We start from the raw sequence: 16,393 nt of genomic DNA, 5'->3' as shown, positions 1-16,393 counted from the left end.
GCATACTAGCTCATGTGCAGCTGTGACATGCGGGGCTGAGGCATACTAGCTCATGTGCAGCTGTGTCATGTGGGGCTGAGGCATACTAGCTCATGTGCAGCTGTGACATGCGGGGCTGAGGCATACTAGCTCATGTGCGGCTGTGACATGCGGGGCTGAGGCATACTAGCTCATGTGCGGCTGTGACATGCGGGGCTGAGGCATACTAGCTCATGTGCAGCTGTGTCATTTGGGGCTGAGGCATACTAGCTCATGTGCAGCTGTGACATGCGGGGCTGAGGCATACTAGCTCATGTGCAGCTGTGACATGCGGGGCTGAGGCATACTAGCTCATGTGCAGCTGTGACATGCGGGGCTGAGGCATACTAGCTCATGTGCAGCTGTGACATGCGGGGCTGAGGTATACTAGCTCATGTGCAGCTGTGACATGCGGGGCTGAGGCATACTAGCTCATGTGCAGCTGTGACATGCGGGGCTGAGGCATACTAGCTCATGTGCGGCTGTGACATGTGGGGCTGAGGCATACTAGCTCATGTGCGGATGTGACATGTGGGGCTGAGGCATACTAGCTCATGTGCAGCTGTGACATACGGGGCTGAGGCATACTAGCTCATGTGCAGCTGTGACATGCGGGGCTGAGGCATACTAGCTCATGTGCAGCTGTGTCATGTGGGACTGAGGCATACTAGCTCATGTGCAGCTGTGACATGCGGGGCTGAGGCATACTAGCTCTTGCGCAGCTGTGACATGTGGGGATGAGGCATACTAGCTCATGTGCAGCTGTGACATACGGGGCTGAGGCATACTAGCTCATGTGCAGCTGTGACATGCGGGGCTGAGGCATACTAGCTCATGTGCAGCTGTGACATGCGGGGCTGAGGCATACTAGCTCATGTGCAGTTGTGACATGCGGGGCTGAGGCATACTAGCTTATGTGCAGCTGTGTCATGTGAGGCTGAGGTATACTAGCTCATGTGCAGCTGTGACATACGGGGCTGAGGCATACTAGCTCATGTGCAGCTGTGACATGTGGGGCTGAGGCATACTAGCTCATGTGCGGCTGTGACATGCGGGGCTGAGGCATACTAGCTCATGTGCAGCTGTGTCATGTGGGACTGAGGCATACTAGCTCATGTGCAGCTGTGACATGTGGGGCTGAGGCATACTAGCTCATGTGCAGCTGTGACATGTGGGGCTGAGGCATACTAGCTCATGTGCAGCTGTGACATGTGGGGCTGAGGCATACTAGCTCATGTGCAGCTGTGACATGTGGGGCTGAGGCATACTAGCTCATGTGCAGCTGTGACATGCGGGGCTGAGGCATACTAGCTCATGTGCAGCTGTGACATACGGGGCTGAGGCATACTAGCTCATGTGCAGCTGTGACATGTGGGGCTGAGGCATACTAGCTCATGTGCGGCTGTGACATGTGGGCCTGAGGCATACTAGCTCATGTGCAGCTGTGACATGCGGGGCTGAGGCAGACTAGCTCATGTGCAGCTGTGACATGCGGGGCTGAGGCATACTAGCTCTTGCGCAGCTGTGACATGCGGGGCTGAGGGATACTAGCTCATGTGCAGCTGTGACATGCGGGGCTGAGGCATACTAGCTCATGTGCGGCTGTGACATGCGGGGCTGAGGCATACTAGCTCATGTGCAGCTGTGACATGTGGGGCTGAGGCATACTAGCTCATGTGCAGCTGTGACATGCGGGGCTGAGGCATACTAGCTCATGTGCAGTTGTGACATGCGGGGCTGAGGCATACTAGCTCATGTGCAGCTGTGACATGCGGGGCTGAGGCATACTAGCTCATGTGCAGCTGTGACATGCGGGGCTGAGGCATACTAGCTCATGTGCGGCTGTGACATGTGGGGCTGAGGCATACTAGCTCATGCGCAGCTGTGACATGCGGGGCTGAGGCATACTAGCTCATGTGCAGCTGTGACATGCGGGGCTGAGGCATACTAGCTCATGTGCGGCTGTGACATGCGGGGCTGAGGCATACTAGCTCATGTGCAGTTGTGACATGCCGGGCTGAGGCATACTAGCTTATGTGCAGCTGTAACATGTGGGACTGAAGCATAATAGCTCATGTGCATCTGTGATATGCGGGGCTGAGGCATACTAGCTCATGTGCAGCTGTGACATGTGGTGCTGAGGCATACTAGCTCATGTGCAGCTGTGACATGTGGGACTGAAGCATACTAGCTCATGCACCGCTGTGACATGTGTGACTGAAGCATACTAGCTCATGCACCGCTGTGACATGTGGGACTGAAGCATACTAGCTCATGTGCAGCTGAGATATGCGGGGCTGAGGCATACTAGCTCATGTGCAGCTGTGACATGTGGGGCTGAGGCATACTAGCTCATGTGCAGCTGTGACATGCGGGGCTGAGGCATACTAGCTCATGTGCGGCTGTGACATGTGGGGCTGAGGCATACTAGCTCATGTGCGGCTGTGACATGTGGGGCTGAGGCATACTAGCTCATGTGCAGCTGTGACATGTGGGACTGAAGCATACTAGCTCATGTGCGGCTGTGACATGTGGGACTGAAGCATAATAGCTCATGTGCAGCTGTGACATGCGGGGCTGAGGCATACTAGCTCATGTGCGGCTGTGACATGTGGGACTGAAGCATACGAGCTCATGTGCAGCTGTGACATGCGGGGCTGAGGCATACTAGCTCATGTGCGGCTGTGACATGCGGGGCTGAGGCATACTAGCTCATGTGCAGTTGTGACATGCCGGGCTGAGGCATACTAGCTTATGTGCAGCTGTAACATGTGGGACTGAAGCATAATAGCTCATGTGCATCTGTGATATGCGGGGCTGAGGCATACTAGCTCATGTGCAGCTGTGACATGTGGTGCTGAGGCATACTAGCTCATGTGCAGCTGTGACATGTGGGACTGAAGCATACTAGCTCATGCACCGCTGTGACATGTGTGACTGAAGCATACTAGCTCATGCACCGCTGTGACATGTGGGACTGAAGCATACTAGCTCATGTGCAGCTGAGATATGCGGGGCTGAGGCATACTAGCTCATGTGCAGCTGTGACATGTGGGGCTGAGGCATACTAGCTCATGTGCAGCTGTGACATGCGGGGCTGAGGCATACTAGCTCATGTGCGGCTGTGACATGTGGGGCTGAGGCATACTAGCTCATGTGCGGCTGTGACATGTGGGGCTGAGGCATACTAGCTCATGTGCAGCTGTGACATGTGGGACTGAAGCATACTAGCTCATGTGCGGCTGTGACATGTGGGACTGAAGCATAATAGCTCATGTGCAGCTGTGACATGCGGGGCTGAGGCATACTAGCTCATGTGCGGCTGTGACATGTGGGACTGAAGCATACGAGCTCATGTGCAGCTGTGACATGTGGGACTGAAGCATACTAGCTCATGTGCAGCTGTGACATGTGGGACTGAAGCATACTAGCTCATGCACCGCTGTGACATGTGGGACTGAAGCATACTAGCTCATGCACCGCTGTGACATGTGGGACTGAGGCACACTTGCTCATGTGCAGCTGAGATATGCGGGGTTGAGGCATCCTAGCTCATGTGCAGCTATGACTAAAGGTTTCCCAGCCCTGAAGTCTCCCCCTGGGGCCCCTGTATAATGTTGGCAAAAAAGTGTACCCCAAGCATGCTCCCTCATGTATCCAGTCTCTCCACTCCTGCTGGTTGTTACGCACATGCCACCTTGTCACGGGGAACAGGTGCCCCAGTGGGGATGTAGACAGGCTACAGGAGGGGGCATGCCGGCGGATAGGTGAGTGTGCTCTGCTGCCAACACACTGCAGGGTTCAACCCTCGAGCTACTGCCACTGCTACCGTTTCCTCCCACATCCCAAAAACATACAGATAAGTTAATTGGCTTCCCCTAAATTGGCCCTAGACTGCGATACATGCACTACATGATACATACTTAGACGTATGCCTGTGGTAGGGATTAGATTGTGAGCCCCACTGCGGGACAATTAAGAGACAAGACTATATACTCTGTAAATGCGGAAGATGTTAGCACTATTTGCGTATGATTCGCATACAATGCTTTGCATAGGCAACGCATAGCAATGCGAATTTTCTTGTTAATTGAGTGAAAATTCGCATTAAATCTATGGTTACAGGAAGTTGTCAGCAATCATGAATAAATGGTTACTAGACAGATTATGTTATATTTGACGAATGCGAATTGCATACGATAATGCGTACGAAAATTTGCATAAAAGGTGGACAAATTTACAAGTGAATTTTCACCAATCAGAAAAATCTTATAAAAGATTTTTGGGGCGCGAAAATTTCCCGCTACAGTGGAAACGTAGCGTAAAGGTATACTAGCTAATGTAAGGCCAAGGCATTCTAAGCAATCTGTAGCTGCTGCTTGTTCTTAAAATTAGGAATGTCTGGTAAATACATGTTCAACGTAACAAAATCTCAGCATTATGTTGTTGCAAGTGACTAGTGTAACATATCCTTCATACAAGAGGAAAAAAAAAGGGAAAAAAAACCTGAAACATTTGGTAAGAAGATTTGCACAGTGCCTCTCTTGACTAAGAAAAGCAGTTTTTACTCAAAGCAAAAGTTGCTAAATGAGGACCTCTGGTGGCCAACACTTGTACTTGCAAAGTAATTCAGGCAGCCATGTTATATGTGCAGTTCTCATTCAAGATGATGAACAGCAACACAGAGGGAAGCAAGTATCACAGCGATTTCAAGGCAAAGATTTTGGAGATCATCCCAGGGAAAAGTTTTTAGTATGAGGAAAAAAACCCAAAACAAAAATCACTATTTTGTGTTAATGCTGTTTAGCGTTCTATTTCTCATAGTGACATCTACAACACACACAACCCCAAATATGCCAAAACTGGACTCATTACACAACTTACCAAACAAGCTTATCTGAAAAAGTGGCCACATAAATCTCTGAGAAAATACTGGACGGTATGGAAAGTGGGAGTAGGGACTTTATTGCTTTCTCTGCCCCATCTGAGAAAGTTTCACTCACTTTTCTCCAACAGAGATAGAAAATGGAATAACCTTCACTATCTCCAATTCCCTTGCCCCAGGAACCAAGGTAAACAAACACTACAAAAACTTTACAGCAGATGTGAAGTGGTAGCAGCTGTAATGCTGGGGATACACGGTAATACAAGCCTGTGCAGCTACACTTTATCGCCACAGCTGTTAGTAGAATGAGCCACAATGGAGGTTTGTTGCTGCTACGAACCTTGGTGACAGAGAGAATAACACCAGCTGGAATAGGCAGCGCAGTGGCATAGTGGATAGCTGGGTCCCCAGTTCTAATCCCAGCCAGGGCACGATCTGTACAGAGTGTGTATGTTCTCCCTATGTGTGGGTTTCCTCCATGCAGTCTGGGTTTCCTCCGACATCCCCCAAAAAAAAGTTAAATTGTCTTCCCCCCAAAAATTGGCCCTAAACTCTGATGACTATGGTGGGAATTAGACTGTGAGCCCCCTGGGGGACAGTTAGTGACATGACTATGTACTAGAATAAGCACTGTGGAGTATACTACACAAAGCAGTAAGAACCAAGAGGCTTGGACCTTTTCTGTGCTGTCCGAAACAGAGTTTACTACAAGCAAGCAACCAAATGTTCTATATTTCTTCTAAAGAGGACCGGTAAGTGATGCGATTACTCCCCCGTATCAGGCAATAGCCATCCGCAGATTCAGTAAGGTGAACTGGATGGTGACCACATCTGTTAACGTGGACCTGAACTCAGAACTTCCTATCTGCTCTAAAAGATAAGCAACAGCATAATAACCTTTAAAGAAAAACATTTCTGTTACAGCTTACAGGACTCCTGCTTTCATGGAAGCAGACATAGGGTTATCCTGTGTTTACAAATTAGCTGCTCTGTCGTGGTAGCCAGCTGACTGAGCTGAGATCAAATTACACTGTGATTAGTCACAGATGAGGGGGAACTCTCCAAATACTTTCAGGGTGCATTTCTCGGTTTTTCTTCTGACCTGTACCAAGAGTTCAAGTCTATGCTCTGCGACCATCAGCCAACCCTTCTCCAGACATGCAGATTTCAAACCACATCCGGAAAGAAAATAAACCTAGACAGCAGCTTCCCCATCCATTAGCTGGCTGCTGTTTAATCTGATAACAGCTCGAGGCTTTGAGTGGCTGAAGGTTAATTCCCTTCCTGGGTCAGTGAAGATTTTCATTATTTCTCATCACTATCAGGAAGTTGTTGCATAACTCCAGCAAGGATACACAAATCAGTGCCAGGTATATTGCCACGTCACATTAACCCATTAGAAGCTTCAATAGCTTTATCTCGTTTGAGATAAGGGCACTGCTGTTGACTTGCGTCGTCAGAACTCTTGTGCTGTAAATTATTTGAATGCTTTGATGCCTCTCTGCTAGCAGAAAATACAGAAACTGAAAGCTGAAGTTCTGTTGTCTCACACGGCCCCCTAGTGACAAGTGACCAGAACTACACATTACAGCAGTAGTAATTAGAAGCAAGAAAATGTAACAAACAAAAAAATTTGCGAAAATGAATTGGCCTGGAGCACTTGCAAGCCTCTACGGTAAATAAATTGGATGCTAAAGGGTTAAAAACAAAAAACTGTCCAGACACTAACAGGTAGTCTTACTTGCAGGTACATGTTTAAATTCACCACAAGTTACCCCCCTCTCCATTCCGCGCAGGGAGAGAGCACACAAGGACAGGCACATAGATACGTTACACTGCGGTACAGACTGTCTCTGGTTGGCGGCATAAAACATGTACAGACGCTGCTTCCTTTACAGCTCAATAAAGAGATGTAAATGATATGCACCCGGAATACAGGGCTGCATCTGCTGACTAGAGCTGGAGGTATGAGGGCACAACAGACCTCGTGTTATCAGTAAAAACAGACACGCCCCGCAGTGCACCATCGTATGACCCATAATTCATGTCACACTGCTGCCTCCTAGATATGTAATCAAAGTTCAGAAATATGTATTTAGGAATAGGATCTACAAGTGTGCGCTGGAGCGCTAGAGAACATAGAGTGAGTGGAAAGCATGGCTGGATGCTAAACAGCCACCCAGCAATCAACAAGACAGATGTCACCTCGTGATAATATAGGGCACGGAGTTCATGAAGTTATTTTCTACTCCCGCGAAGAGGCTGGGAAGAACATCCACTTGTACCGCATCTGTTCATGCGTCTCAGGGTGAGGCCCTGTATAGACTCCCCTTGCTAGCAATAGGCTGCTGATCTACAGCTATAACCTGACAGAGGTGGCTGTGTAGAGATCTATACACGGCAGTAGTCTCGGCCCGTATAGTGCCCAAGCTGAATGAAAACTCTTCAGTTCCACTAGCGCCATGACATACCAGCCCAGGCCCCCAGGAGGGGACAGTTACATATATACATGCCATAGAGCAGTGATGGCTAACCTTGGTACTCCAGCTGTGACAAAACTACAAATCCTATCATGCCTCTGCCTCCCTGGGTTATGCTTAGAGCTGTCAGAGTATTGCAATGCCTCATGGGACTTGTAGTTCCAGCACTGCTGGAGTGCCAAGGTTAGCCATCACTGCCATAGAGTCTGCTGTGCTGAGGTGCTGGCCTCAAGGCAACTAACTGCAGGGTAAAAACAAACCACACACAGGTTATGTGTGGGGCTGGTGGAAGAATATCAGACAATTACTGATTGCCTTTAAATAGTGACATGCATAACACTTTCTTTAGGGCTCAGACACACTATAGGCCTCAATTCACTAAGCTTTATCAAACACTTTATCGAATGTTTGATAATTTACCTCATGGGTAAAATCTAATTTTGAATTCACTAAGGCAGAGATAGGCAAACTTGGCTCTCCAGCTGTTAAGGAACTACAAGTCCTACAATGCATTGCAGGAGTCTGACAGCCACATTCATGGTTTATAAAGGCAAATGCATTGTGGGACTTGTAGTTCCTTAACAGCTGGAGAGCCAAGTTTGCCTATCACTGCACTAACGTGTTATAGATTTATCGAACATTTTATCGATAAAACAAAAAGAATTTGTTTGAAAAATGAATCTTCATAAGCTCACTGATTTAACTGTTTATAAAAGAGGCTCCCAATCCAACCCTCTAGCAATTATTCTGCACTGTGCATAGAAAACATTTAAAATAAAAAGAATTTGTTTGAAAAATGTGATCATTTCAGGACACGTTTATAACATTCCAAAATGTCTAATCATACATTGCAGCACTTCAAGGGTAAAATCAAGGTGGCCAGTGTAACTGTAGTCCTCCCGGTCCCTTGCCGTCTTTCTGCTCTTCTCCCTTCAGCCATTGTACCTGTCCCAAATCTGTCTGCCTTGGCCAGCCGCAGGCTACTGTGCATGCATGCCCCCGGGCTGCACTCACCTGGAATACAGCGTTTTGCGCATGCACAAATGACATTTTTATTTACTAACTGCACCGACGTAGAACACTCCCTGCCAATTGAGGTGCAATAGCTGAAAGGAGGCGAGCGGAAAGATAGTGAGGGACCAGGACGCCTGCAGGGGGCTGGAAGAAGCCCCAGGTAAGTTTATCTGGTGACCTTAGTGTCACTTTAAGTTCCCTTGAAAGGACACCTTAGTCGAGGGATATGGAGGCTCCCATATGGATTTCCTCTTAAAGTGGATCAGAGATGAACTTTTACTCATTGTTTATAGGGCATTCCTCAAGCCAAATACCTTTTTGTTTTTGTTTTAATACTCGAATTCCATATAAACTAAACAAGCCACGCCTACAGCTTTGCAGAGAGCCTTGGCATTTTCAGACAGTAGCAAGGGCTTATGGGTGCTCAGTCTGGGCTGGAGGAGGGGGAGTTATTACTAGCTAGAGATTTCAGAGGCAGAAGGGAGGAGGGAGGATTAGGTTTTTTTTCACAGGCTGAGTGCTGTAGATGCAGATGAGCTTGCCTGTGTGTAATGTTTACAAACAACATGGCTGCTGTCATTGTATCACAGGAAGAAATAATCATATTCTATTGAAGCTGTTTGCAGCTAGATTTGCTGTGTAAACTATCTAAACTTTCGCTAAGATATATAGACAAGTTACTTGTTATAGTTAGTTTTTCATCTCGGATCCGCTTCAAACCATACCAGTTTTGCATGGCTGTCCTGCTGATCCTCTGCCTTTAATACTTTTAGTCATAGACCCTGAATAAGCATGCAGATCAGGTGCTCTGACTGAAGTCTGACTGGATTCGCTGCATGCTTGTTCCAAGTGTGTGATTCAGACAGAACTGCAGTCAAAGGGGCAAGCAGGACTGCCAGGCTACTGGTATTGTTTAAAAGGAAATAAATATGGCTGCCACTATGTCCCTCTCACTTCAGGTGTCCTTTGATCAAAATATACTTTCCAATGTTAGCAAATCACCACTCTGTTAGTCACTCCTCGTCACATGACTGCTGGGCTGTGTAAATCACATGATTCAGAACAACCAATGACCGATGGGAAATCCTCCACTTTGTCATTACAAAGGGCAGCTAGTGACAGCATAAGGCAAGGTGTCCAAAGGCCTTTGCTGGACGACTGATACTGGTAGCTTTCCTGCAGAATCACACTTCTGGACTTTCGAAAGTTCCAACTGCGGCACACAGAAAATGCCAAAGCTATTCTTGCAAAGGAGCCACTTCACACCTTTATAAATAGAAGTTCCTATTTAGTGTTGAGATGGTGATGTGTCATCCCAGCTGTTCCCAGGTCAAGTGTCAGCCGTCATATCTTCTGCTTAAACAGAGCGTTTTACATGCATTCTTCTGAAAGGTATAAGTAGTTCTCTCACACAGTGCAAGCGGCCCTCTGAACAAGTGTAGATTATCACTTCAGTGACACCTGGGCGTGGCAGCGGCGTGCAGGATTAGAGCTGCACATCCCTTTGGCTGTACAACCCTATAATTTCAGAGGTCAAGGTTGCTGCATCAAGTGAACAGTAAATCCTTCATTTGTGACTAGCAGAAAGAGACACCTGGCTAACCGCAGCATTCCTTTGGGTGGGGTGTCGGCAGAAAGATATGCTAGCTACCTTGTCTGCCAGCGATGGCTGAGGCCTGGGTGCACTCCCCTCTGCTGGAACATCATGATCTGAGCTCAGTCGCAGCAGACTTCAGTCCCTCAGGGCTGGGACCCACTAGCGGCTCCTTCTGTGTGCATGCAGATTGCTGGCAATTCGCACAGCGCTAGGAAACAAACTCTATGAGGGCAATTCCACTACAACGCTTGCGCCTTGAATTAAATTGCAAATCGTGCTTCCTGTAGCATTGGAGTGGGGCTTGCAAAATTTGCATGACTTCGAATTGCTACAAAAATAGCGGAGTAAATGTTTAATATATTGCAAACTATTGCTAGTGGGTTCCAGAGATTAGCTGAGCTATGCAGTGGCAATATCACAGAAGCGTCATCTATGACACGAATAAGCACACATCAGTAAATGCAGGTACACATGGGTATCTTATGCTAGGTACACACTATGAGATTTTCTGTCAGATCGATTATTTCCAACATGTCCGGACTGATTTCAGATCATTTTCTAACTGTTTTCCGTTCATTTCTATCGGAAATCGATCAGAAATGTTGTTGGAAATGATCGAGATGCCAGTAAATCTGCCAGAAAATCTCTTAGTGTGTACCTAGCATAATATGTCCTTTTCCATTAGCATTGATCAGATAGCAGCTCTGGAATGCAGTATACTGTGGCAGGCACTGCAATACTTCTCTCTTCACCTCTCCTCTCTATGATAGGCTGGCTCAGTGTCACAGGTAGATACAGAGTACCTCTCAGGCCACATCACGAGGCACCTCCCACCCACAGATGACAATCTCTTAGCAGTCTTTGCAAAGGCAGAAACCTGCCATGGCAGTTTTTCATAAAGGGGGTGTGGCTAAAACAAAACCTGGATTTTATGGTACAAGGGGTCAGTTTTTAGACATTTTTACCTACTACCCTGTTATAATGTGAATAATGTGAGTTTTACTGTTGCACCGGAAGTCCGCTTTAACAAGTACTCTAAATGCCCGAGTCTATGAAGAAGTGTTTGTGCTCATACTTCTTGTGACAAGCTAGGGATAGCCCTGCCTGACTGACCACTAAGTCATTCTATATCATGTGAGGCAAAAAGGTATCCCATGATACACAGTCACTAATGATAAATGCGATGTAGAAAGGGAACCCATGATACACAGTCACTAATGACAGAATGGGGAACTCCCTGATCCACCACTAAAATGCACACTTTGCACACCATTGTGCATTACACCATATAAACCTCAATGCTTTCTAAAAGAGCCAATACTGAATTGTCTCCCATTATTATGACAAACGCATACATGCAACCCATTTATTCAGTTCAGCATCCCTCTATTGCCGATCACATGACCAGTAAGGCTTGCAGCACCGATGCCAAGGCCAAACCGACCAATCAAAAGCTCCATCTGGACATTGCTCCTCATTAGACAGCTGATCTGTGCTCCAGAAAAATAAAGCATAGATCTGCTATCTAATCTATCTATCTAATCTAATTTATCTATCTATCTATCTATCTATCTATCTATCTATCTATCTATCTATCTATCTATCTATCTATCTATACATAAATAATGGAGTAGAAGGGCCCGTTTCCACTACAAGTATGGGAATTTGCATGCTATTTTCTGGACGCAAATTCTCACGTGTATGTGAATTTGTGTGCGTTTGCACCTGTTTTTTTGTATGCAAATTTGCTGATTTTTCTTCTTTTTTGTCTATTGACATATGTGAAATCACGCAAAACCGCTAACATGAAAAACGCATGTGAAGACGCCATGCGGCTTCCGAAAAATTGTAGCACTGCTGTCCAGATTTTCCCTCCGTGCAATTTCTGGATATGATGGAAACTGGTCCATTGCAAAACATTACTATGCTAATCTATGTGCAGAAACGGGTCCTAAATGTGTACAAACCAACCAATCAGCAACAAGAACGATTCCCCACCTGTGTACGTGGCCTGGGTAACCATACACTAGACTGACTGCGATTGTACGTTCAGGATAAACATGCATCTGCAAGCCCGTTCAATAATTTGTACAATCACAAAAGGGAGTGTAAACCAATACAGCAGCTAAGCATCCCTGGCTAATATCGTATTTCCAGCAGGAGTACCACGTAACCCAAAACATGAACAAGGCTCAGAAGCCCACCTCACCATTCTGGCTGCTAAATACCTGAGCAGCCACATCTGCCAAGCGTTCTGCTGCAGGAAAAGTCCCAAGCCTTAAAACAAAGACACGACCAAGCAATCCTATCTCCCCATCGCCCAGAGGGCCCAGCATCGTGGGGCTGTGAGCCCCTGTGGCAGTCAGAGGTTTTCTGAGAAATACGCGAGTACATTGTAGTGTAAGCCTGAGGGAGAATTCTATAACACAATGTTCAGCATGAAGAACGTGGCCGTACCTGGTGCTGCTTGATTCTCATTCCATTCACTTGCTATGAGCACTTCCAGAATCTGAGAGCTGTACTCCGGACCTTCGGTGCTGTGAGGAGACAATGGCAGAGCTTAGACAGGAAGGACGGTGCAGAAATAAAGCAAACAGCCTATGAACTGCACAGTTTATGGAGTAGCTGCATTCCAGTGCGGTGCAAAGAAAGAATATCCTATCAAGATAACCCTCAGCTAATCCTAACCAAGCGGATCTGGTATATACCTGTATCAATTTCCTGTGCAACTGACACATGCTAGCACAAACGATAACCGAAAACACGGACAGGTAGACATAATTATACTGCCATGACAGGTTCTTTGTGCAGAACATATAGACAAACCCCAAAGCCACTTTCAATTACCTAAAAGACAACCAAGGGGAAAATAAACTGATGAGAAACAATTGAATCTATCCTCGTACTCCTAAAAATAACTTCTTTTTTTTTAAATAGTATCCCAGAGCTTTTTTTTTTGTGTGTATCAGATAAAAAAAAAAAAAAAGTATTCTCTCATATGCCTGATACAGTCTTGCAGTGCTAAAATATATGAACTATTGACCTTTTTTCTGCTTTGCGCTCAGAAACCCAGTTCTCTGCCAGGAAAGTGTTTTAAGGTTGTAATTCCTATCAGTGAGGGTTACGCTGACTGGGTGCCGAAAGGAGAGGAACCGTCACTTTCATACCTGATGTTTAACTTTCAGGCAGAAAAAGGAACACAGCCTAGTTAGAGGTATGCTTGCCACAGTACATACACACTTCTATCTCATGTCACATCGGTATTCCTTTAAAGAGATGCAGCAATTTAGTGTTAACATATTGCAAGTAGTAGCAACATCCCTTCAAAATGGCCAAACAATACATCTTTGGGACAGTTATGCCCTCCAGGAAACATATACCATGATAGTATTAAAATGTGGGCCTCACTGTATTTGTAGCTTGTGTTTACGAAAAATGTTTTCATGACATTTCCAGAGGATGCAGCTGCTATATATTTATGGCATTTATGGGGATTTTTTTCTTTGTGACCTAAAACAATATCCTCAAAGTGTGTCTAAGTTTGCCACGGTCCCCAACTGTGGCCCAGCTTGCCCCGGGCCCCAAAGTGTGTCCCAGCTTTCCCCGGGCCCAAAAGTGTGTCCCAGCTTGCCACGGTCCCCAAAGTGTGTCCCAGCTTGCCACAGTCCCCAAAGTGTGGCCCAGCTTGCCCCGGGCCCCAAAGTGTGACCCAGCTTGCCCTGGGCCCCAAAGTGTGCCCCAGCTTGCCACAGTCCCCAAAGTGTGTCCCAGCTTGCCACAGTCCCCAAAGTGTGCCTCAGCTTGCCACGGTCTCCAAAAATGTGTCCCAGCTATGACCCCTCACCCTGTCATAATTCATTGAATACATACACAATTCAGAAATTAATCTGCAAAACATACAACTGCACCGTTCTATTTTTTTTTTTATTTAAAATCCAAACGCAGCCTAAATAAGGGCAGCAAGACCGACAGGTGTGAGCTGCGTTAGAAGCATTCCATACCTTAGCAGCTGGTTTCTGAAGAGAAGAGGGCTGAAGATTTCCGCCAGTATCTTCGCAGTGAGCAGGTTCTTGTTAGTGCTCTGGCACACCTGAAAGAAATGCCTCAGCAGGTACTGCAGGGTGAGCCAGTATTGGTGAGGAACACTGGCAGACTGGATGATCTTTCTCAGCAGTTGTGCATAGTCGTCCGAGTTGAGAGATTCTGCAGACAGAACAAGAAGGTAAATACTCTCCTGAGCGCAGACAAGTTGTACAATCCCACAATCATTCCTGTTGGCCTAACTGAAGACTGAACGTTGGAAGTGGAGCAGCATCTACATGTGAAACATACCACACTGCTCAGGAAGTGGATGACTACACCCCTGGCTGGCAGATCCCTGGTTACAGAGCAGCACCTACAGGTCTTGTACTTTTTTGAAGGTTATCAGATCGATATCCTGTTCCTGCAGCATGTGACAGAACTTTAGGCATGTAGGTGAATACTGAGACCTCCTCCATTTGCTCGGAGTGGACTTTGTGAAGAAGATAAGCCTTCCACGCAGCAGCAGCAGGTGCTCGGGCCCGCCGAGGCTGCTGAACCTGGGAACACCATGTCCTCCCCAAACACACTGCAATTGCCAGGGCAGATAAAGAAGGTTAACAATTAGCTTGCTCGGGGCTGGAGATAGACAGACCTTCGTCTTGTTAAATATTACACATCTACGTCTTCCTAATGGGCAAAACTTAAATTGTGTGTGAAAACTTGCACTTAAAAGCGGCGTGGAAGCCAGACGGAGGGAAAACAAACAAATCTCTGTTTGGCAACTAAATCATATATACGCTGATAACCTGAGTTTATTTATAAGGGGTGCGAAATGCAATGAGCATGGTTTACAAAGCTTCTACCGGCATGGAGATAACTGAAGGACAGGAGGAAGTCTGGTTTATTAGAAACAGCCCACTGGATGGTACCACCTAGTAAGCACGGACACTTTCCAGGCATTTAAAGGTGGCTGTACATAGACTTCATCTAATCTGTGCCGGCAAGAGCATGCCCGATTGACAATTCGACCAATTTCTGGCTAAAATTGGTTGCACAGATCAATCTGACATGTTGGGAAATCTCAGGCCGACATGCTCAATCTGGTGCACGGCAGTAGCAGCGTGCGATAACCATGAACACGACAGAAACCCTGTTGTCTGCTGTCTCCCCTTATGTTTTCTCCCCCCCCCCCCACCACCACGCCTGGTGCATTAATACCTCAGTGCCCATGCCCTATTTCCACATTCAGGCCTCAGGTGACTACCAGTATATTGCACGCGGGGCGCATGTGCACGTGCCCCATGTGCTAAAATGCCAGCAACCGCGTGGGGGCGCAAATGGATGGAGGACAGGAAAAGCATAACCTCACAAGCACCAGGGGGGCGGCATAAGACATGGGGGGGTAGCGGCCGGTGTGGCGTCACAAAGCCGATGTCTAGAAGATTTCTGCTGAAATCGATCGGGAATCGGCCTGTGGTTTATGGCATCCAACAGATCTCTCTCAGCCACTCTCATACGTGGCAGGGAGATCGGCCCCATATCCAACTAGCACTTGTTGGATGTGATCCAGGAGTCCGCATGTGGCAACAGTGGGGGTAAGGAGGACACAGAAAGCCTCTGGGGGATCCAGAAGCTTACCTCTTCCTAGGTGAGTACATAACTTTTTCCATTAGGATCTACCACAGGTACACTTTAAAATGTCCTTATAACTGCACAGTTGTTAACTCAACTAGGACTATTTGGCAAGTCTAATGGCCAACAATGCAGTTTAGCAACAGTGAATACTAAGTGCCAATCCCTTACCTCTCACAGCTGAAAGCATCTCATTGTAGGTGACTGCTGGAATGACTGGATTTGGGAGATCCAAAAGAAACCTCTTTAAAGCGTCGCACACAGTTGGTAAGTCAAGATGGTCAAATTCGGCTGCAGCTGCATCTAAAAGACACACATTTCAAATGAAGTTCCGTAAATCTGGATTGAAGCCACCGGTTGTTCAGTCTGTTGTCAGACACCCCAAGGCAAACCCTTCCGTTACAGTCATACATGGAAGACAAGTCACTGCGCTGTGATCACTGGGGCTGCAGCTCCAGCTCTCAACTAGATACAAAAAGTAGCAGATCGCCCTATGCAAAACTCAATGCAAAATAGCAAGCAGCTGAGGATAAAAGCTGATCTTAACAAGTCTCTGTTTAACCTGTAAATATTATGTATAAACAGAGGCAACAAGAATCTTTTTTTCGGGGTGGGGAGAGCAGATGGGTGACTTCTAGACACACACAAGAGTCTACAATAACAGGAGCAAGTTTAACAGGAAGTGACAGGGGGAAAATTATACATTTTTTTTAAAATTGTAATAAATATTAAAGTGGACCTGAA

The 16,393-nt window shown here is 46.8% G+C and overlaps 1 protein-coding gene across 2 annotated transcripts in view; it reads right to left on the bottom strand.

Moving 5' to 3' along the window:
• Positions 1-16,393, bottom strand: part of PIK3R1 (phosphoinositide-3-kinase regulatory subunit 1) — a 111,053-nt gene that overhangs the window by 21,129 nt on the left and 73,531 nt on the right. For both annotated transcript variants that reach the window (XM_068250050.1, XM_068250059.1), the window contains exons 4-6: positions 15,821-15,952; positions 13,996-14,197; positions 12,452-12,531 (exon numbers count right to left, since the gene is read on the bottom strand). In XM_068250050.1, coding sequence (XP_068106151.1) covers positions 12,452-12,531; positions 13,996-14,197; positions 15,821-15,952 — 414 coding nt within the window. The remainder of the gene's footprint in view (positions 1-12,451; positions 12,532-13,995; positions 14,198-15,820; positions 15,953-16,393) is intronic.

The sequence above is a fragment of the Hyperolius riggenbachi genome, chromosome 1 (assembly GCF_040937935.1).
Source record: "Hyperolius riggenbachi isolate aHypRig1 chromosome 1, aHypRig1.pri, whole genome shotgun sequence".
Lineage (NCBI taxonomy): Eukaryota > Metazoa > Chordata > Amphibia > Anura > Hyperoliidae > Hyperolius > Hyperolius riggenbachi.
This window is presented reverse-complemented; position numbering and strand designations above follow the sequence as displayed.